Here is a 22,683-nt window from a genome sequence, read left to right on the forward strand (position 1 = left end):
TCTCTACCTCCACTACATCCCGCACAGTTCTCCCTCGAAAGGTGGGAAATCTTTATACCCCACCCTGTAGACCTATTTTAAATGTTAATAACAGGTTAGTAATTATAGACCTGTTTCAACCCATTCTACAATACGCAGTCTCACCTCACACATCTCCACTTTTTTTTTGAGAAATTCGAGTCTGACTTCCGCACCAGTCACAGTACACAATCGGTACTGACCCGAATTTTAAACGACATTCTGATATCCTCCAAAGAAGGAAGTCCCACAGTACCCTTGTTGTTAGATTTGTGTGCAGCATTCAATGTCACTGACCATTCTATTTTATTACATAGGTTGGAAAAGGACATTGGCCTCACCTCCCGTGGTTTAGTTCATACACGTGATTACCTCCACACACCACTCGACGGAGAGATATCGCTATGCGGAACTGCAGCTTGGCTCACTTTCAACCTCGCAAAGCTAACATTACAAGAGATCCTAATCACCGAAAGAAGAGCAAATACATTTAACTGCATGGTTTTACCATCGATGATCTATGGCTGTGAGGTTGAGAATCTACGGAAAATGGATGCTGAGGAGCTTCGAGTCACACAGCATGCAATGAGGAGATGGACGCCAAAAGAATTGCTCAGAGATCATATCGAAAATGGAGGAAATTTGGTGTATTATAGGGAGTGTGGAAGGGAGATGAAGAAGAGAGTGCAGGCAGGACATTGGGCTCACCTCCGTGGTTTAGTTCTGATGAAAGTCACCAGTTCATACACGTGATTAGCTCCACACAGCACTCGACGGAGACGGAGTACGGCTCACTTTCAACCGCACAAACCTAACATTACAAGAGATCCTAACCACCGAAAGAAGAGCAAATGCATTTAACTGCATGGTTTTACCGCCGATGATCTATGGCTGTGAGATTTAGAATCTATGGAAACGGATGCTGAGGAGCTTCGAGTCACACAGCATGCGAATGAAGAGATGGACGCCAAAAGAATCGCTCAGAGATCATATCGAAAATGAGGAAATTTGGTGTATCACAGGGAGTGTGGAAGGGAGGTGAAGAACAGAGTGCAGGCAGGGTGGAATGGCTAGAGAAGAGTGTCAGACGGGTACCACCAAGAGTGAAAGGGAAGGTCTACAAGACAGTAGGGAGACCAGCTATGTTATATGGGTTGGAGATGGTGGCACTGAGCAAAAAAAAAAAATAGGAGACAGAGCTGGAGGTGGCAGAATTAACGATGGACAGGATTAGAAATGAGGACATTAGAGGGTCAGCTCAAGTTGGACAGTCTGGAGACAAAGTCAGAGAGGCAAGATTGCATTGGTTTGGACATGTGCAGAGGAGAGATACTGAGTATAATGAGAGAAAGGTACTAAGGATACAGCTGCCAGGTAAGGGGAAGAGAGGAAGGCCTAAGAGAAGGTTTATGGATGTGGTGAGAAGGGACACGAAGGTGGTGGGTTTAACAGAGGAAGATGCAGAGGATAAGAAGATATAGAAAAAGATGATCTGCTGTGGACTTATCATGGCAATGTTAAAATGAAAGTACCCGTGGGTAAGAAATGTGGTACGCATGTCTGATGACATTCTGGTAGACCTCCAATGAGATGGCCCTATGGGAAGACCTCGGTTGTAGCTGGAACATCACAGCAAAAGGCCGGCCCAGAATATCAACAGCTATTGGCTTCTTTGATTCGGACAGTGAGCCCACCCGGATGAAAATGAAGATTGAAGTATCGAAGTGTTAACATTTGAATGAATGTGGGTTTGCAATTTATCATACGTGGTCATACACCAGTCTCCTGTCCAGGGGTGGTCCCTTCTGAGATTCACTCTGGCGGCCCTAAAATGGACTTAGTGGGATCAGTCACTGGATGGATAACATGAAGGCAAACCCTTTCAATCTTTGTAGTCAGGATTTGGAGATTTCAAACCCATATTTGGTCCTCCATTGGCTCGCATTGGTCATCCTACATAATGACCCTCTAAAGAACACCACCTTGCACTGTCCATGATTAGCAGAGAGATGAAGCCTCCAGACGGGATGCCCGAATACCATCCACTCCGGTCATTATGGAGACTCCACTTCTAGGCCTTGGTGGGCCTTTACTGGCTTGGATCACCAACACCGTCTTGGTCTCCCTCGGGCCATGTTGGCTGAATTCAATGGTCTTTGTGGTCTTCAACCTGCTGCTGTCCCCACATCCGGACATGAGACGAGCCCTCTCGTAGTAATTAGTGTCTGACTTCCTCACACTACTGTGGCTCGAGCTCCTGTCCTCCCGCGTATCCTCTACACGGTTCATGGCGTCATCTCGTGCTTCTTCCAGTAGGTGCCTGGCTTTTCCACTGGAATGACCACTGATGCCAGGGCAGCCACTTGGAAGAACAGTTGAAGTTGCAGTAGGATTGTTGTGACCAGACGTCATTTGTTTTCTCTTCCGAGGTACATTTTGGATTTGTCGACCTGGTGGGTTTTTGGCAGGAGGCTTCTTACTGGTTGTCATCATGCTTGTGTCTTCTTCTTCTTGTTCTTCTTCATCATGGTCTGCATCCAGATAATGCATAGTGCCCAAGCCTTCTTGAAATGGGATCTGGAACCTGTAAGAATTAACAAGAAATACTAAGAATGAATGTGAAATGGCCAAACTGTGAGAGACTAAAATAGTTTTAGGGCTTTTGGGAAGATGACTACGGATGAATATCTTAGACCACGTTAAATGCATCAGTAAATATGCAAATAAACGTGTGTGTTAATAATAATAACAAAGCAATGATACGTGAGCATTAATAATTTTTTATTGTTGTTTTGCGTTATTTTTATTAGTTTTGGTTATTGTTTCTTATATGTACTCTGCCATTTTAAATGTGTGTTCATTCCATACATGGGGGTCCTGTGGGTGGTACCCCAGGAGGTGGGGCCACCCTAACGTCCTCCTTCTGACACTATCCATCCATCCATTTTCCAACCCGCTGAATCCGAACACAGGGTCACGGGGGTCTGCTGGAGCCAATCCCAGCCAACACAGGGCACAAGGCAGGAACCAATTCCTTCTGACACTAAATTGAGTTAAAGATAGAAATTGAGCAGCGGACCACTGAGTTTGTGAGAAGGCCTAAGTTATAAGAGTTTCTGTTTTTTGTGAAATATTTGCTCTGTTTCCTCTAATTCGGCCTTGGACTTGAGTATCAGCACTGGTTGGGTTGCCTTTTCTGGCAAATCCCTTTTTTTTTTTGCTCTTTTGAGCATTTTGTTATAACTAGTATTGGTGAGGGGGAACCTAATTGAGGTCTTCAAAATCCTCATAGGCTTTGTTAAAGTAGAGCAAGCAGAATTCTTTCAACTAAATGGTGAAAATCACAAACTCGAGGACACCTAGTGGAGGCTAAGAGGAAGTGCAATGTGGATGAGATATTAGGACAGCTTAGCTGTTATGGACTGAGTGGTCTCCTCTCGTTTGTCAAATGTCTTTTATTCTTATGTTCCGTTTTGTTAACATCTCCTTCTCTAAAGAATTATTGTTACACTTCTGTTCACAAGCCAGAGGTTTACTGTCACCATTTCCCTTCTAGAGCATTTTGGTACAATTCTGGGATATTTGTTTCACATTGAAATTTTTAAACCATCATCTCATTTTTAGGCCAATTAAGACCACAGCCTGCAGGTAACAGATGGAGGCTACCTGACCTGGGAGAGTCACTTATGGGCAGGGTGCGGTTACGTTCTTGGCCTGATTTGGAGGCCTCATTCACACATTTATGTAACTATTTACAGAGATGACAGACCTCTAACTTGTATGCATTGCCAATCTTTACTGTATTGAGCAAAATTAAAAAGGATTTGTTCACATTGACATTTCATCTGGATCTGATTAGATTTAAAGCAAGACAGACAAGAACGAAATGTGCGCTGGCAAATTTATAGAAAGCAAAACCCCCAAAAATTGGAAGAACTTCAGAAAATCCACAATTAAGGAGATTGATGGTGTTCATCACTTAAGACGAGTCATCACATTTTATTTGCAGATTTAAGGAACAGACTTTTTTAATTCTTTCAGAAATTGAGAGGAAAAAATCTTGTCTTATATAGTGCCTTTCATATCTATCTAGTAATGAATTATTATTATTATTATTATCTATCTATCGTTCCTTTCAAATCTATTTATCTATCTATTGTCACACACGTGTGATTAGGAGGCGGCTAAAGGGGTTGAGTAATTATAATACTACATCAGACCAGGGGGTGGCGGAGTGTGCTGACTGTCTCTCCCAGTTTCTTGAAGACCATTCACGGGAAATCCCACCTAGGTTCTGGCGCTTCTGATGACATCACTTCCGATCCCAAAGACGTCACTTCCGGTTCCGGCATAGATCGTTTACTCCACAAGCCCTTAAAACTGCCATCTTACCTCCACATATTGAGTTCTGTTTTGAACTCAGTCATATAAACTACTTAATCATTTTCAACCTTTTGCAGCCAGGATCATAATATACGGGTGGCTGCCCCTAAACCTTTTTGACTGTCTCCAGTCTTTTGTGACACTATCTATCTATCTATCTATAGTGCCTTTCATATATATCAATGTATCTCTCTGTCTGTCATATAGTGCCTTTCATATCTATCTTATATAGTGCCTTTCACTATCTATCTATCTATCTATCATATAGTGCCTTTCATATCTATCTTATAATGTGTCTTTCACTATCTATCTATCTTTATATAGTGCCTTCGGAGGACATTACGGTGTCAGCCTGAGTCTCTGCATGTCTTACTGATATCTTAACCTGGATGAAGGACCACCATCTACAGCTCAACCTGAAAAAAAACGGAGCTTCTTGTGATCCCAGCCAGCAAGTCTGCTCATCTCCCCATCTCTGTACAGCTTGGCTCATTGTTGCTAACACCTGACAAGTCAGTACGTACCCTTGGGGTGGTCATTGACGAGCAGCTTTTTCTGACCACATTTTTACTGTTTCTTGTTCTTGCAGGTTCAACATCGGCAAGATCAGACCATATCTGACAACTTCTGGTCCAGATTTCGCTCTAGTCGCGTCTGGACTGCTGGAGCTCATGGTATATACTTGTGTATTATAACCCCGCCATACTGTAAAAAAATGTTACATTTACGGTAAAAAAAACTGTCCGCTGTGGTTGCCAGAATTTTGCCATGAAAAATTAGGTGACCATATTTTTAGGTCTACGGTATAACTTTGTAGTAAATAACTGTTTTTTCTTTATAACACATTACAAAAGAAGTGAACGTTTAAACCATAGCCCGAAGTCCATGCACTGTAATGTTGTCAGAATGAAATACCAGTACACAGTCTGCCTTAGTAAAGTAACAACAACAACAAACAGCAAACGTGTTGCATCATTTAATTATACACTTTGTAAAGAATTCAATGTTTAAGGAACATTGACTGGTGGAGAAGTTTGCTTTTCTGGTGTACGGTGTCCTACAAGTGTGCCAGCTTATCGAATACAACCCACCATAAATCAGCTTCCATAACCCCAAAAAACCTTCAGCACGCACGGAAAAATAAATCTGCTAATTTCGTTTCATTTTTACTTGCTCGTAATCGTAGCATTATGAAAGTATTGTAATCGTCCAAAAATTCCCTTTCGAGATTTTGATGTATCTCGACGTTTTAGACCTCCCTGAGTCCGAAAATACCATTTTTGGAATTATGTCTATCTGTGCGTATGTGTGTGTGTGTATGTAAACACAATTACTTGAGTACGCTATCACTTAGGTCAAATTTTGCATACAAGTATTAGGTACAAACGTACATTTCTATCAACTTTCGGGCTATTTCCGCTAACTAGAAGTGGTACTTTTTTATTCATGCAGCTGCAGCGTCCGATTTATTCAACTTTACTTGTTTAATGTATTATTAATTTGATTTGATTTGATTTGTTGTTGATGGTTCTTTAATGTACAAAATATAAAAATATAATCATTGTCTGGCGGTTTACTCCTCGAATATCCATCCCCATATCTGAGTATACGAGAAAGTCCAGGGGAGACCACTCACGATTTTTCTTTTCTCTCCTTTGTAAAGGAATGCGGTTCACTAGGGACAATACGGTAAAGGGGGGCGTTTCCTTATGCAAATATCATAACGTCGGAGATACTGAAAGAGCGCTTTACCGTTTTACATTTTACAGCTGTCTACCTTCGCTATTTAGCAGTTTTACACTGCAAAATTAACAACGATTTTTTCAGTGTAACTGCAATGTATCAGTAAACGGTATGTAGCATATTTTGAAGGCAGAAAAATATCCATTTTACAGAACTTGGCTATAAATAATAAAGAACTGTATTGTTTAAGGCGGCACGGTGGCTCAGTGGGTAGCGCTGCTGCCTCGCAGTTGGGTGATCTGGGGACCTGGGTTCACTTCCCGGGTCCTCCCTGCGTGGAGTTTGCATGTTCTCTCCGTGTCTGCGTGGGTTTCCTCTGGGTGCTCCGGTTTCCTCCCACAGTCCAAAGACATGCAGGTTAGGTGGATTGGCGATTCTACATTGTCCCTAGTGTGTGCTTGGTGTGTGGGTGTGTTTGTGTGTGTCCTGCGGTGGGTTGGCACCCTGCCTAGGATTGGTTCCTGCCTTGTGCCCTGTGTTGGCTGGGATTGGCTCCAGCAGACCCCCGTGTCCCTGTGTTCGGATTCAGCGGGTTGGAAAATGGATGGATGGATAGATGTATTGTTTAAGATATACAGGTAATTTTCAGTAGAACATAAGGCAACTTTCCTTTTTTTTTCAGAAAAGTTATTTTACTTTCACCATTCACGGTATCTTTACCGTTAAATTTACTGACATTTTTTACAGTGGCACTCAACCCAGATAGCGCTTCTCCATTCCCTCCCTGTCCACTTTTTAAAATAAATTCCTACTTGTGCGAATTCCTGTGGAGAACTAAACTCAACGGAGATAGTATACTTAACAATATTAGAAACTTTGTGACAGATTTCAAACGCAATTAAAAATCACATTTTACGTGTTCTTGTGTTTGTTTTGTAAATAAACGAATGTAAAAAACGATGACGTGTTTCTCTTGCCTGTACCAGTGGCGTGGTTTTAACACACGAGTACCCAACTCGCTTCGCAGGAGTTACGCGCATGTGCTATGAAGTCACTACAGATGATCCAGAATGCAGCGCGCCCTCTTGTATTTAACCAGCCGAGACGGGCACGTGTCACTCCTCTCTTCAGGTCAAGGCATTGGGAACACATTAAATTCAAATCGATGATGATTGCCTACAGAGTAGTCAGTGGGCTGCATCTGAGTATATGGAGACACTGGTGAGGTGCCATGCTCCCTTTCGCCCTCTCTGGTCTGCCAACGTCTGGTGATGCCGCCTCTACGTGGCATCAAGTCTCAATCCCATCTTTTTTCCTGTGGAGTTCCTATAGGTGGTGGACCAGGCTGCCCACCCCCATCCGTACTGCTGACTCCCTCAATGTATTTAAGAAGCGATTGAAGTTTCATCTCTTCTGTGAGTATCTGTAGAACTGATAAAGAAAAACTTTGCTCTGCGATACTTTATACACTTGGTTAATTTGTTTAATTGCTTTAGTGGTTGTAATGCATGATTGTAAATGTATAAGTTATTACAGCTTTTCACTTGTGGCAATCAACTTTTGTTACCTGTTCTATTACACTTGCGGCACTGAAAAAAATGGCATGTCAGATTAAAATAAAAAAAAATATGTACATCGGTTTCACATAATAAAATTGTTTTTATCAAAAATAATTCAACTATGCTTAATGTACTAAATTATTATATTCTGAAACAACATGATATTTTTATATAAAATGAATGAAACTTTTTCGTTCTCTGTCAAATTAATTATGTTAAATAAACACGGCTCATGTCAAGGGAAGACGCGGGAAGCGAACCCGGGCCTCCAGCCTGCGAGGCAGCAGCTGTGCCACTGTGCCACATAATTCATAGTCATTCAATACAAACGAAAGTATAGAGTGGTGTACAAAAAAAAACGGATTTCAATTTTGACCTTAATTGAAATATTTAGTTGTTTTTAAAAAGCTTTTAATTCTGATGCTTTAATAAAACATTAAAAGAGAATACAAAAAACGCAAAACGGAGTAACGTTGGTCTGTGGGATTAAGTATTTTAAATGAATATCTGAATATTTCTCGTTGTGTGTTTGTGTGTTTTTTATTTTTTTTAACTTTTATTTCACTAACCTTTTGCTCTACACCAGCGACAATAACTCAAACGAACAACCTGTTGCTTCTTTGAAAGTCACATGACTTTACCGCCAAATTATCCAACCTCTGCTGATGATAAATCCGCTTGGTGCGTAATTTCCGGTGAGGACTAACTATAACTATTTTGACTTCTACCTAAATGACTGAAATTTGCATACAGTATTGCACATCCCACAAGATTCAATAAATTTAACATGATCGAGTTATGTTCAAAAGTGGAACATAAAGAATACATGTAATATAAAGTAAATACATTCTTGTAAATGTAACAACCTGCCATTTCCCTTTTTTTCAGTGTGAACAAACAGCCTAATATTACTCGGTTATGTTTACCTCCTTTGAAAGTCACTTTGGATAAAGCATCTGCTAAGCCAATAAATGTAAATGTCTCTTAAAATGTCCCTAAAGGTATCCTTCAATAAGGGCGCGCACAAAAAGGCGAGCTTCAAAAGGGCGACCTCAATTGAGCGAATGTTTTAATATTCTTGCTTTAGCCTTTTTTATACGTTCAATCATTGTCTTTATCTAATACATTTTCTGCAATAATTTCGTTGCGTTTGCCTTTATTCGCCGCGCCCAATTGAGGTCGCCCTTTTGAAGCTCGCCTTTTTGTGCGCGCCCTTATTTAATAGAACCGTCTCTTAACACTTAACAGCTTACCCCAGTTTATATTACTGAAGCTTTGGCGCATCTGCTCAAAGTTTGCCCTGTTAAAATTAAAATGTCACTTCATGTGTCAGAAACTCTGTTATATTATGGCCATTTGACCCTGGTGATTCAATCAATGCCCCTTGTCAGTTTTATCCTGTGTAGGAGGTGAACGGCCATTCCGGCTGGATCAGAGGACGTAACATTAACTGGACGGGAGGCCAGCGTGACGACGAAAACAAAATTGGCGGGTGGGACAAAGAGATAATTGTACCCGACCGGGATGAGATAACAGATGGACTAGGACAAGATGAGGATCGGGATTTGTTTCATTCCCCCCGACACACACTAGGTGGCAGTGGTCCTCATACGATAACTCAATTGGGCGACCCGAGCAGGGGTGCTTGGGAAAGCGCAGTCCTGTCAGGCTTCCTGGGGATCATTAGAGGGCACAGTGCGGGGTTGGGGGCGGTATTGGGGGGTGAGGGGGGAACTCCACACTTTTTATATGGCCATTCTGACATGGCGTGGCACCAGAAGCATTCCAGGGTCCGACATGAAAGGAATCTGCTGCCTCCCGACTCTTGATTCCCTGATGTGAAACAGCAGATTCCCTGCCACGCCACGCCAGAGAAAAAGACAAAACTCATCGGAGGACGGAAGGAGACGGATTTATCGATTGATTATTGATTTGTATGGTTATTATGGCTGATTGCTGAAAGAGGTTTAAGAAGAAGTACCTGAAAAGAATAAAAGACTGTTAGAGCAATAATCCACGCAATATACAAGTGCAATGTCTGTGGTTTGGGGGCTCCCTATGGCTCCCCCTTGTGGTCACGACTGATTTTATCCTAAACTGGCTCCGCCCCACCACCAAGCTGGTGTATTTAAAAAACAGCTACTGATTACGCCTAGAAACTCCTGGGGGGTATTTTTTTGTATGTTGCTTAAATCATCCGAGATCAGGTGCCTCATCTTGGATAAGTTAATGCCAGTGACACTCCTCCGGGATAGGTCGGTTTTTCAAACGCAGCTGTGTATTAGATTAGTTTAGCTGGATCTAATCATACGAGATGAATGCGCGTGCCCGCGCTGAGTGAAAAGCCCATATGTATTGAGTCTAGAAAACATGATCAGCAAGTCTTTGATAGGCTGTAACAAAATGACGAAAGAATGGGTGGATTTTATTTTTCACACACGCGGCGCAAGACCTTTTATTCGAAGGACATGAAGAATGTCAAGATTTAATATGCACAAGAGGTAACACTGCAAAAGCAGCCCAGACCAGAAAAGATGGCTGGCAAAAAGTGGCCGACAAATTAAACGCTAAGTAATGTGCATTGTACTTACTGAATGCAGCGTTTAATTTCCTATGTGTCAGGTTAATTATTATTTAATATGTCATAATTCCAGATCAAGGAGAACATGGGAACAGGTTAAAGTGAAGTACAAGAATATACTTCAAACTGGTAAATGTTGGTATATAACTATTTAAAGAACTGTTGACATAAATAATCATATATAATATAAAAAACATTAATTTTAAAGCTAATAAGGAGGCAGACAAGCAAAAAACAGGTGGAGGTCCACGTGGTCCAGACCTAACCCCTGCAGAAGAGTTGGCTCTGCAGCAAAATGCCCATCGCCCTGTTTCTGAGGGCATTCCAGGGGGAAGCTCCTCCTCAGAACCAGTGGCAGGATGCAGTGGTCACATCATTTCAGGTAAAGGATGGTCATTGCATATATTTGTCCTCCATGTGTGCCATAGGTATGTTCTATATAGCCCTCTTTTTTGTTGTTGGGTCAGTTGCAGGGAATGTCATATCCCTAGAACCTGTGTCTGACAAACGAGATATTGACGAAGGTCAAATATTTCATGAAGACACTGTGTCTGATTATTCATCAGGAGGAGAGGTACATTTTCCAAATAATGTTTAATCAAACTCCACCGTGATCAGTCCCATGTGGCCCAATCACATTTGGAAATCCTGGGTAATGAGAATGTTAGGCTGATTGTGAGATTCTTCATGGAACTGTGGGTGTTTTAGCCTGTGTATTACCTACCTGCAATGGCATGAGACGCCTCTTTTATTGTCTGCACACGCAGGTGTCCAGGAAACACAATGAAAACCCGAAGGAAATATTTCCGAGCCAAACAGACTTTATGAATTGCCTGGCAAACTGCACTTTTAGTTAGATTTTTCGCATCGCCTACAGTATATAAAAAAGTGCCGCTTGTAAAAAACCTCAAAGCAATGCCTACTGTCTGTGTGGTTGTGAGAGCCCGACTTCGCCAAGTTTGACTTCGAATATAAGGTGCTAATAAATCTTTGAGGTACAATATGCCCCCTCGGCTAAAGCGGTATCTTTCGAAAAGAATTTCCTCCGGGAGCAATAAAGGATCTTGCCGATCGCGCAAAACCCTCTCTATATGAAATTCTCTTCTTATAATTTGCGCACCAATATCAATTGGTCGCTCATTCATGAACGGCGAAGCCATGACTGGATGACTTCCACGCACCGTCACTGATCACGTGTGTAAACTAATCCTTGTTTACGTGGAACAAACCCGCTCCGAGCAGCTTTGAGGATTAGGATGTGCTGCTATGACAACACTTCCAGCAAGAGTTTCAAAAAACCGACAGATCAGGATCAGGCCAAATCGTCAACAATTACATCCGGCTAAGCGAGTAATCCATCCATCCATTTTCCAACCTGCTGAATCCGAACACAGGGTCACGAGGGTCTGCTGGAGCCAATCCCAGCCAACACAAGGCACAAGGCAGGAACCAATCCCGGGCAGGGTGCCAACCCACCTCAGAAATTTAAAGTCCCCCATGACTATGAGATCCCCCTTACACTTGCCTTTTTAATAATAATAATTATTTACATGTATATAGCGCTTTTCTCATTACGCAAGTAAGTGGGGAGTCACTTCAGCCGCCACTGATGTGCAGCACCCACCTGGATGATGGCAGCCATTTTTGCGCGAGTGCGCTCGCCACACGTCAGCTGTTCGGTGGTGATGTGGTGAGAGAGACAGCCAATTCGAGTTAGGGGATGATTAGGTGGGCAGAATGACTAGATGCTGGTGGGTAATTTAGCCTGGGTATTGGGGTACACCTTTATGAAGGATGCCCAGGGATATTTTATGACCACAGAGAGTCATGAGTTCAGTTTCATGTCTCATCCGAAGGACAGGCGCCATTTTTACAGCACAGCATCCCAGTCACTGCACTGGGGGCATTGCGATCCACACGCAGACCACAGGGTTAGCGCCCGCTGCTGGCCATACCAATGCCACTACTTTGAAGAAGACTTATATTCTGGTTCTCTTTTGAATAAATGGCGACTCCCCACGCTTTTCGGTTTTGCCCGTCTTTCCTAAACGATGTGTACCCGTCTGTGTTATTCTCCTGCTCACCCCCTCACACCAAGCCAACAGTGCCCAGACGTGCAACGGGGTTAAGACAGAAATCACGCAAACACGGGACTGGAACTCGAGTCCCAGCGTGGTGAGGCGGCCGCCACCGTGCCACCCTTTCCTCTTCGTATGAATGACGCCAGTAGAGAACGGCTGAAAACGTGAAGAGGAGCGGGGAGTTTTGACAGCTGCCGTATTGTTTCAAGTGGGAATCTGGAAGGGATTAGCGGCTAATTAAAAACACGAGGACGAGGAGAGAGCCGTCAAGCGCCAGAAGTGCGCTGAAGATTATGTGAAGTTCAAACAAGCCTTTAAGAAGAAGGCGGAAACCGCAGCCATTTCTTACAACGGAGTGTGTGGCGCGGGGCCGCGGGGGCAGATGTACAGCCGACATCTCTGGAGCGATGAGGGGCGCAGAGTGCCAGAAATCTCAGGTAATAAGCCTGAGAAAAATCGGCGCTTTTTCTTCTTCTTATTCCAAGCCACATTAGGTCAATTTGTTCAATAATTAAGTGGAACTCACAACACTAACACGGCACATCCCCTGGAAGGGAAATGAAGCGTACAAAAGTGTTTGGGGGGGCATCACGGTGATGACCCAGTGGTCAAGAGTCCGGGTTCATTCTCTCTCTGCGACTTCACATTATGCCCTTGTTCCTGTTTGTGTTCTCCACACCTTCTCTGTGTATCCATGTTGGGGTATCTCCAGGTGACTCAGCTTCTCCTGACACCCCAAAGACAAACAGATAAGGTGGTCCGGCAGTTCTGTAATAGCCCGGTGTCAGCACCTATAGGCACTGGGATGAGCTGCCTTGGGCCAGGCGCTGCTGGGGCTGGCTATGCTTCCAGTGAACACCCCCGTAATACAGAAAGGGGAATTTGAAAAAAAATTCACTTCATGAGGAACATAAGCAGAAAAAATAAAAGAAAAGCAAAGCGCTATATACAGTAAAAGAGTCACAAAGGAAAAGAGATAGAGTAGATAAATAAAAAGGAGAGACACTATTTAAAAAAGTTCCAAAGAAAGGCGCTTTATAAGATAGGAAAAACACAATATGAAAGGGACAGGAAGAAAAAGAGATAAAGTAGATAAATAAAAAAAGGAAATGCACTCTATAAAAGGTTAGGCACTATATAAGAGAGACAGAAAGAAGACACAATATAAAAGAGACCGGAAGGAAAAATTCTATAACAGACACAGAAAAGAAACACACCATATACGATAGTAGTCAGATAGAAAGGCACTATATAAGGGAGAAAGGTACATAGGAAAGAAAACAGAATATAAAAGGGACATAAATGGTCTATAACCATTTGATAGATGTATAGGAAAGAAACTATATAAAATAGTTACATAGAAAGACAATATATAAGAGAGAAAGACTGAAAAAACACAATATAAAAGGGACAGGAAGGAAAAGTTCTATGAGAGATACAGTAGATAGATAGAAAGGACAGACAATATTTAAAATAGACAGTTATAGAAAGTCGATGTATAAGAGAGAAAGACAGAAAAAACACCAAGGGGCAGACAGGAAAAGAGATGAAGCAGATAAATAAAAAAGGAAGGACACTATACAAAATGTATGGCAGATAGAAAGGCGCTATATAAGAGAGAAAGATAGGCTGAAAAAAACAGTAGAGATAGAGACAGAAGAAGAGCTACAAGAGAAACGAGGATCGGTCAGTATAGCGCAGGAGGACGGTGTCAGCGGCTGTCGTGTGTCCACAGTGTCGTTGATCAGTCGGCTGAGTGGCGTCGTGCTGCGTTGATTGAGTTTGTATTTCTGCTGTTTACTCTGTAATCGAGTCTTTGGTATTTGTTTTTCCCACCAAGCCGTCTAAAGCACGTCAGGTCGTACTAAAGGTGGACACGATGATGATCGCGTTTGTGCAGATTGACGGACTTATTCATAAAGAGTTTGTTCCCCGCAGACAGACTGACAACCAACGACATTACGCTGAATTGCTGAGGCATCTACGGGAAAGCATCTGGGAAAAAAACACGTCCAGAGAAACGGCGCTGCACCCAAAACGACAGGCGCACCCGCGCGCACCGTACTGCCGATTGGCCAAAAACAACGTGCATGATGTTCTGCTCCTCCGTGTTCACCAAACCTCACTTCCTCCTGCGACTACTTTTTGTTTCCAAAATTAAAACGGTGACAAAAGAAGGGAACAGGAAATGTTAACAGAAATGGGAGAAGTGATGGGACAAGAAGATATTGAAGGTGACTGAAAGGGAATTGCTGGGAACTTTATATAAAAAAAAAGGTTTTCAGTTCCATATTTTTTAGGTCCCCTTTGTACAGTAGATAGATAGACATGAAAAGCACCATAGAATAGTTAGATAGATAGGAAAGGCACTATATAACAGACAGATAGATAGAAATGAAAGGCACTATATAATAGATATAAAGATAGATAGAATGGAAAGGCACTGTATGATAAATAGATAGATAGAAATGAAAGGCACTATATAATAGATAGATATAAAGATAGAATTGAAAGGCACTATTAGATAGATAGATGATAGATAGAAATGAAAGGCACTATATAATAGATAGATATAAAGATAGATATAATTGAAAGGCACTATATGATAGATAGATAGATAGGAAAGACACTATATAAGTATAGATAGATAGATAAAGTCATATGAACAAGTTTGTGAACCCCTCTCAGCCTGCATAATAATTGACTCTCCTTTCAACAAACAAGATAACTGTGGTACGTCTTTCATTTCCTAGGAACATCTGAGTACTGCGGTGTTTTCCAAACAAAGATTTTTAGTGACGCAGTATTTAGTTTTATGAAATTAAATCAAATGTGAAAAACTGGCTGTGCACAAATGTGGGTCCCCTTGTCATTTTGCTGATTTGAATGCCTGTCACTGCTCAATGCTGATTACTTGGTGTGATGAGCTCGTTAAGCCTTGAACTTCATAGACAGGTGTGTCCCATCATGAGATATAAAGGGATTTAAGGTGGTCAATTACAAGTTGTGCTTCCTTCCCTTTGACTCTCCTCTGAAGAGTGACAGCATGGGATCCTCAAAGCAACTCTCCAAAGATCTGAAAACAAAGATTGTCGAGTCTCCTGGTTTAGGGGAAGACTACAAAAAGCTCTCTCAGAGGTTTAAACTGTCAGTTTCAAGTGTAAGGAATGGAATCAGGAAATGGAAGGCCACAGGCACAGTTGATGTTAAACCCAGCAGGTCTGGCAGGCCAAGAGAAATACAGGAGCGGCATATGCACAGGATTGTGAGAATGGTGACAGACAACCCACAGATCACCTAAAAAGACCTGCAAGAACATCTCACTGCAGATGGTGTATCTGGACATCGTTCTACAATTCAGTGCAATTTGCACAAAGAACATCTGTATGGCAGGGTGATGAGAAAGAAGCCCTTTCTGCACTCACGCCACAAACAGAGTCGCTTGTTGTATGCCAATGCTCATTTAGACAAGCCAGATTCATTTTGGAACAAAGTGCTTTGGACTGACGAGACAAAAATGGAGTTATTTGGTCAGAACAAAAAGTGCTTTGCATGGCGAAAGAAGAACACCGCATTCCAACACGTTTCCATGTGGCTAAGCACAGAAATGTCCATTTGGTGTCGTTCATTTGACGGCAGCACATTTTGTGCCTACTGCTCTGGTCTGCACAGTCCTGGAGTGGGCTATGTGGTTTTTGATGGGGTCATGTACTAACGTTTCCTTTTGTTGTTGTGCCTGCTGTGGCTCGATGTTCTCTCCAGAGGCAGGAGTCCTCTCTCTCGTCTGGCTTTGCTGCCCCCTGTTGGTTTTGGATGGCAGTTGATCCAATTCTTCCCAGCAGATCCTCTCAAGCTCCGTTAGACAGAATGTGAAGTGTCCGTAAGCTGCCATCTTCAAGTCTGGGCCACTCCAGGACACTCAGAGACGTGTCCCCAATCCACCCCAGTGTTGTCTTGGCTGTACACTTCAGGTCCTTGTCATGCTGACAACAACCCAAGGCAAACAGGCAAGACAACAATATGGCTCTGAGTGTCCTTGAGTGGTACAAAGTTCAACACTATAAATATGTGTGGGGAGACCTAAAGGTGGCACTTTAGGGACACTTCATGCCTAATATAACAGAGCTTGAGAGGACCTGCCAGGAAGAATGGAATCAACTGCCCACATCCAGGGGCGCAAAGCTTGTAGAGATTAACCCAAGAAGACTCCAAGCTAAAATTGCTGCCAAAGAGGCTGCTGAATAAAGAGTCAGAATACTTTAGGAAGGTGAAATTTCAGGTTTTGATTGGGATCAACTGTCCAAATCCAGGTGTGCAAAGCTTGTAGAGACTAGGCTGGAATTTTACCTCAGTCTTCTTCTTCTTTCGGTTGCTCCCGTTAGTGCAGCGTTTCTCAACCTTTAAGTATTTGCGACCCGAGTTTTCATAACAGTTTTAATCGCGCCCCCTTAAGGTTTTTTTGAAAGGAGCCCTCTAATACCAATTTGTTCTTTTTTTAATTAATGATACATCATAGATGCATATTTTATTATACTTACTTAACTTTTATCGACTTTTATCTAACTCTATATTTATTTTTCTAGTATCAGAATGTAGTTTAAGTTAATTTGTTTTGGTTTCAATAGATGTATTTTTCATATTTTCGATTCTTGTTCTCTTTTTTTTACATCTTTGCGCCCCCCTTTTTGTTACTTCGCGCCCCCCTAGGGGGGCCTGCTCCAGAGTTTGAGTACCACTGCGTTAGGGGTTGCCCCGGGTCGGAATTCTTGATTTTTAGTAAATCTGCAAACTATTCTGAAAACTTTTGTCATTATGGGATGTTGAGTGTAGACTGATGGGCAACTATCCATCCATCCATCCATTTTCCAACCCGCTGAATCCGAACACAAGGTCACGGGGGTCTGCTGGAGCCAATCCCAGCCAACACAGGGAGCAAGGCAGGAACCAAGCCCAGGCAGGGTGCCAACCCACCGCAGGACACACACAAACACCAAGCACACACACGGGCCAATTTAAAATTGCCAATCCACCTAACCTGCACGTCTTTGGACTATAGGAGGAAACCGGAGCGCCCGGAGGAAACCCACGCAGACACGGGGAGAACATGCAAACTCCACGCAGGGAGGACCTGGGAAGCGAACCAGGGTCTCCTAACTACGAGGCAGCAGTGCTACCACTGCGCCACCGTGCCGCCCTGGGCAACTATGGCACGTTTATTGATTTAATATTAAATGCACAGCACAATAAAGTGTGCAGAAAGTGTTGGGGTCTGAAGACTTTGTATATCCACTATTCAAAGTGAGAGTACAAGGTGCGAATAAAAATGAATTATTATTAACACATTACTATCAGTCTGAATTCTGAGAACAGACATTAAACGAACGGAGAGATCGACTGTCCAATCGCTGGTGTTGTGTTCGCTTGCACCATTTTCTTGTCTTTTTTGTTCCTTTTCCAGTAATGTTAATTTGTTACGGTAGTTTCATTCAAAATTCTTCCTTCCAGTTCTATAGCTGGTACATTTTTCAACATGTTGAAAATCCTGCAATGCCATTTTGTTCTTCATAAGTGCCATTTTCACATTTTTGTTGATCGGTCGCTATGGCGTATCTATGGAAGGTTGTGCGAAAGTGAATGACAAGTGACACCATCAGTGTTGTGAACTGAGGAGTTCCAAATTTTCGTGACAATAGTCTCGAAAAAATACCCAGAATGGCACAGAAACAAATGGGACTACCAGGTTCCTTGACCTTCAACATTCCCAGAAAGAGGTCTTGCTGGTTTTTAGCAGCCAAGAAAAAAATAATTTAGACGTGAGCGTCAGTAGGGTTTGCGCCCCAGGAACCAAGTTACCCGAACTCTTCTCTAACATTTCAGTAATTATTTACCACTCTGATCTTTCTGATCATAAAACAGGTCATTACAATTGTAACTGACGAGAAGAATTCATAATTAATTGCAGAATTACGGTATTTGAGGGTTCCTCTCGAGTGCCCCTTTCTCTTGCACAATTTGATTCAAAAACTAATCAGCACATCGTTATCTCATAACAGGTTTAAGTTTCGAGTTTGGGATTTTTCCGTCCAGCTGTTTTAGTGACACATAGACACCAAGATAGATACACACCCATCATCGAGATATCGATGTTTTCGGTATCAGGGGACCCTAAAACGTTGAAAACTGGAGATTGATATTTGTGACGAATCTAAAGCTTTCGCTCGGGGCTTGGGTGGGGGGAGCCCATAGACGATAGGTTATGGTTGGCTGGCTTTAGGGCACAAAGCAAAAATACTCAAAATGGCACAGAAACAAATGGGACCACCACAAGGTTTCTTGATCTTCCAAATTCCCAGAAAGAGGTGTTTCTGATTTTAGCAGCCAAGAAAAAAAATGATATGAAATAAGAAACAAAATCGTACCAAGATGACTACATAATGCCAACAATATTTACAAATCACTAAAAAAAATCAACACAGAATAGGAATGGGGACAAAATGAAAAAAGACCCCCCCCCCCCCCCCCCCCAAAAAAAATCCGGTCAATTTGGCCCCATGAATTGGCGCCACCTGTGTTTGGAGGAGGATGCCCTGCCACTGACTGCCAGGTTGCTGGCATTGGCGTTGGACCAGTGGCGGGCGGAGGGGACGGCACATTTTTGGGGGCGGCATTATTGGCCAAAAGGCCCAGAACACTTCACGTGTAAGCAGCAGGGTTCGGAAAAATATCACTCATGAATGAAAAAAAGACAAATTCTCTGATTTTCATCCACAAATGCTTCAAAAGTCATTTTCAGACGGTCCTCCTGTGACGGCATCAGACACGGCAGCTGAAATTTATGAGGCAATAACAAAAATAAACAGAAACATTACACCGATAATAATTTCTAGGAAGATAAACAACTAATTCACAATTTATAATTTTGTTTCGTTATCAATCCAAATGCGTTGTTGCTCATCCCCACCTAGCACTTGTACACCACACCGGTTGTGGTTTTCGCAGCGTAATTATATTAAACTAATAATCAGAACACGGCATATCAGTGCGTCTGTACTATATTCTTGTCTAGTTGATGCTTACAAATAATTATATGTGAAAAAATATTGCTGTTTCTCTATATATAAATAAATCTATGCAAAATGTATCTCAATTTTTCTCAATACGTCATTTAAATTTTCTTTTTAAATAAGTTAACATATTCAGATACGTTGGAGGGCGGCAAATTGAAGCCCCGCCCCGCATTGAGTGGCGCGAACTCGAGCTACGCCACTGCGTTGGACCCCTGAATTGGACGCGGGGTCCGAGCGTAGACTCTTTGTCATAACACACGAAAACGAAGTCGATTGTCGCCTCAAGTTCATTCAATCGGTTTGTAACGTTTTACAAGAGTAGCAGCATTTCCCCAGCCTGTTTCTCATTTTCGGATTACTCCAAGAACATTTGCTTTTGATTTTTTTTTTCGGCTAATAAAGTTCAGCTTCCAGATGTGTAAAGCAATTTTAAAAACTGAACGCATTCCACAATGGCCGGCGGCCACGGGCTGATTAGCCAGCGGGGGCCACAGAAAGGATTTAGCACATCTGTGATGTCACTCAGTCGCCGCGTTTCCTAAAGTTAATTGTGACAGCCCGCCAAGTCCACCCGCACTGCACTGACTTCATCGTGTCGGAGGAGCGGCGCTCAGCCCCGACACACAAACGGGATGGCTGGCAACTTAATCAAGCATTCACACACTTCATTTCGATCGCCTCCTTTGTCGCGTTTTCTTTTTTTTTCTCGCTCTTCTCGACAAGCTAACGACTACATGGGACTGAAGGCTCAACTCAGGAGGGGCACAGTTTTAAAAGGGGGGAGTACTTGAGCATCCCACTCTTCATTATAAGTCACTGCTCACTGGTTTTACAATTAAAAGGGAACGCCATTTGAATGACAATGAGGTGAAAGATGTTCATATTTCTATTCTTCTTCTTCTTCCAGCTGCTCCTGTTAGGGGTCACCACAGCGGATCATCTTCTTCCAAATCTTCCTGTCCTCCTCATCTTGCTCTGTCACACTGATTACTTGCATGCAGAGGCGTTGCTAGGGTTTTCAGTTCCGCGGGGACAACTGAAGATTTCGCGCCCCCTCCTGTTTGCCAAAAGGCAATGGGGAAGGGAAATTTGGCGCCCTCTGGACGCTGCGCCTGGGGACAGATGTCCCCCCTTGCCCCCCCTTAGCTATGCCACTGCCTGCATGTTCTCTCTCACCACATCCATAAACCTCCATAGGCCTTCCTCTTTTCCTCTTCTGTCCTTAGTACCCTTCTCCCAATATACCCAGTATACCTCCTCTGCACATGTCCAAACCAACGCAATCTCGCCTCTCTGACTTTGTCTGCCAACCGTCCAACTTGAGCTGACCCTCTAATGTCCTCATTTCTAATCCTGTCCATCCTCGTCACACCCAATGCAAATCTTCGCATCTTTAACTCTGTCACCTCCAGCTCTGTCTCCTGTGCCACCGTCTCCAGCCCATATACAGTGCATCCGGAAAGTATTCCCAGCGCATCACTTTTTCCACATTGTGTTATGTTACAGCCTTATTCCAAAATGGATTAAATTAATTTTTTTCCTCACAATTCTACACACAACACCCCATAATGACAACGTGAAAAAAGTTTACTTGAGGTTTTTGCAAATTTATTAAAAATAAAAAAATTGAGAAATCCCATGTACATAAGTATTCACAGCCTTTGCTCAATACTTTGTCGATGCACCGTTGGCAGCAATTCCAGCCTCAAGTCTTTTTGAATATGATGCCACAAGCTTGGCACACCTATCCTTGGCCAGTTTCGCCCATTCCTCTTTGCAGCACCTCTCAAGCTCCATCAGGTTGGATGGGAAGCGTCGGTGCACAGCCATTTTAAGATCTCTCCAGAGATGTTCAATCGGATTCAAGTCTGGGCTCTGGCTGGGCCACTCAAGGACATTCACAGAGTTGTCCTGAAGCCACTCCTTTGATATCTTGGCTGTGTGCTTAGGGTCGTTGTCCTGCTGAAAGATGAACCGTCGCCCCAGTCTGAGGTCAAAAGCGCTCTGGAGCAGGTTTTCATCCAGGATGTCTCTGTACATTGCTGCAGTCATCTTTCCCTTTATCCTGACTAGTCTCCCAGTCCCTGCCGCTGAAAAACATCCCCACAGCATGATGCTGCCACCACCATGCTTCACTGTAGGGATGGTATTGGCCTGGTGAGGAGCGGTGCCTGGTTTCCTCCAAACGTGACGCCTGGCATTCACACCAAAGAGTTCAATCTTTGTCTCATCAGACCAGAGAATTTTCTTTCTCAAGGTCTGAGAGTCCTTCAGGTGCCTTTTGGCAAACACCAGGTGGGCTGCCATGTGCCTTTTACTAAGGAGTGGCTTCCGTCTGGCCACTCTACCATACAGGCCTGATTGGTGGATTGCTGCAGAGATGGTTGTCCTTATGGAAGGTTCTCCTCTCTCCACAGAGGACCTCTGGAGCTCTGACAGAATGACCATCAGGTTCTTGGTCACCTCCCTGACTAAGGCCCTTCTCCCCCAATCGCTCAGTTTAGATGGCCGGCCAGCTCTAGGAAGAGTCCTAGTGGTTCCAAACTTCCTCCACTTATGGATGATGGAGGCCATTGTGCTCAATGGGACCTTCAAAGCAGCAGACATTTTTCTGTAACCATCCCCAGATTTGTGCCTCAAGACAATCCTGTCTCGGAGGTCTACAGACAATTCTTTTGACTTCATGCTTGGTTTGTGCTCTGACATGAACTGTCAACTGTGGGACCTTCTATAGACAGGTGTGTGCCTTTCCAAATCATGTCCAACCAACTGAATTTACCACAGGTGGACTCCAATGAAGCTGCAGAAACATCTCAAGGATGATCAGGGGAAACAGGATGGACCTGAGCTCAATTTGAGCTTCATGGCAAAGGCTGTGAATACTTATGTACATGTGCTTTCTCAATATTTTTATTTTTAATAAATTTGCAAAAACTTCAAGTAAACGTTTTTCACGTTGTCATTATGGGGTGTTGTGTGTAGAATTCCGAGGAAAAAAATGAATTTAATCCATTTTGGAATTAGGCTGTGACATAACAAAATGTGGAAAAAGTGATGTGCTGGGAATCCTTTCCGGATGCACTGTACCATAGCTGGTCTCACTACCGTCCTGTAGACTTTCCCTTTCACTCTTGCTGATACCTGTCTGTCACAAATCACTCCTGACACTCTTCTCCACCCTGCCTGCACTCTCTTCTTCACTTCTCTTCCACAACCCCCATTAGTCTGTACTGTTGATCCCAAGTATTTAAAGTCCTCCATCTTCGCCAACTCGACTCCCCTCATCCTCACCACTCATCTGACCTCCCTTT

The 22,683-nt window shown here is 43.0% G+C and overlaps 1 protein-coding gene across 1 annotated transcript in view; it reads right to left on the bottom strand.

The window, feature by feature from the left end:
* Nucleotides 1–1,433: 1,433 nt before the first annotated feature.
* LOC127529165 (uncharacterized) overlaps nucleotides 1,434–22,683 on the bottom strand; it is a 120,404-nt gene continuing 99,154 nt past the window's right edge. The window contains exon 6 of the mRNA XM_051931980.1: nucleotides 1,434–2,602. Coding sequence (XP_051787940.1) covers nucleotides 2,017–2,602 — 586 coding nt within the window. The 3' untranslated portion in view covers nucleotides 1,434–2,016. The remainder of the gene's footprint in view (nucleotides 2,603–22,683) is intronic.

Source organism: Erpetoichthys calabaricus, chromosome 9 (genome assembly GCF_900747795.2).
Source record: "Erpetoichthys calabaricus chromosome 9, fErpCal1.3, whole genome shotgun sequence".
Classification (NCBI taxonomy): Eukaryota; Metazoa; Chordata; class Cladistia; order Polypteriformes; family Polypteridae; genus Erpetoichthys; species Erpetoichthys calabaricus.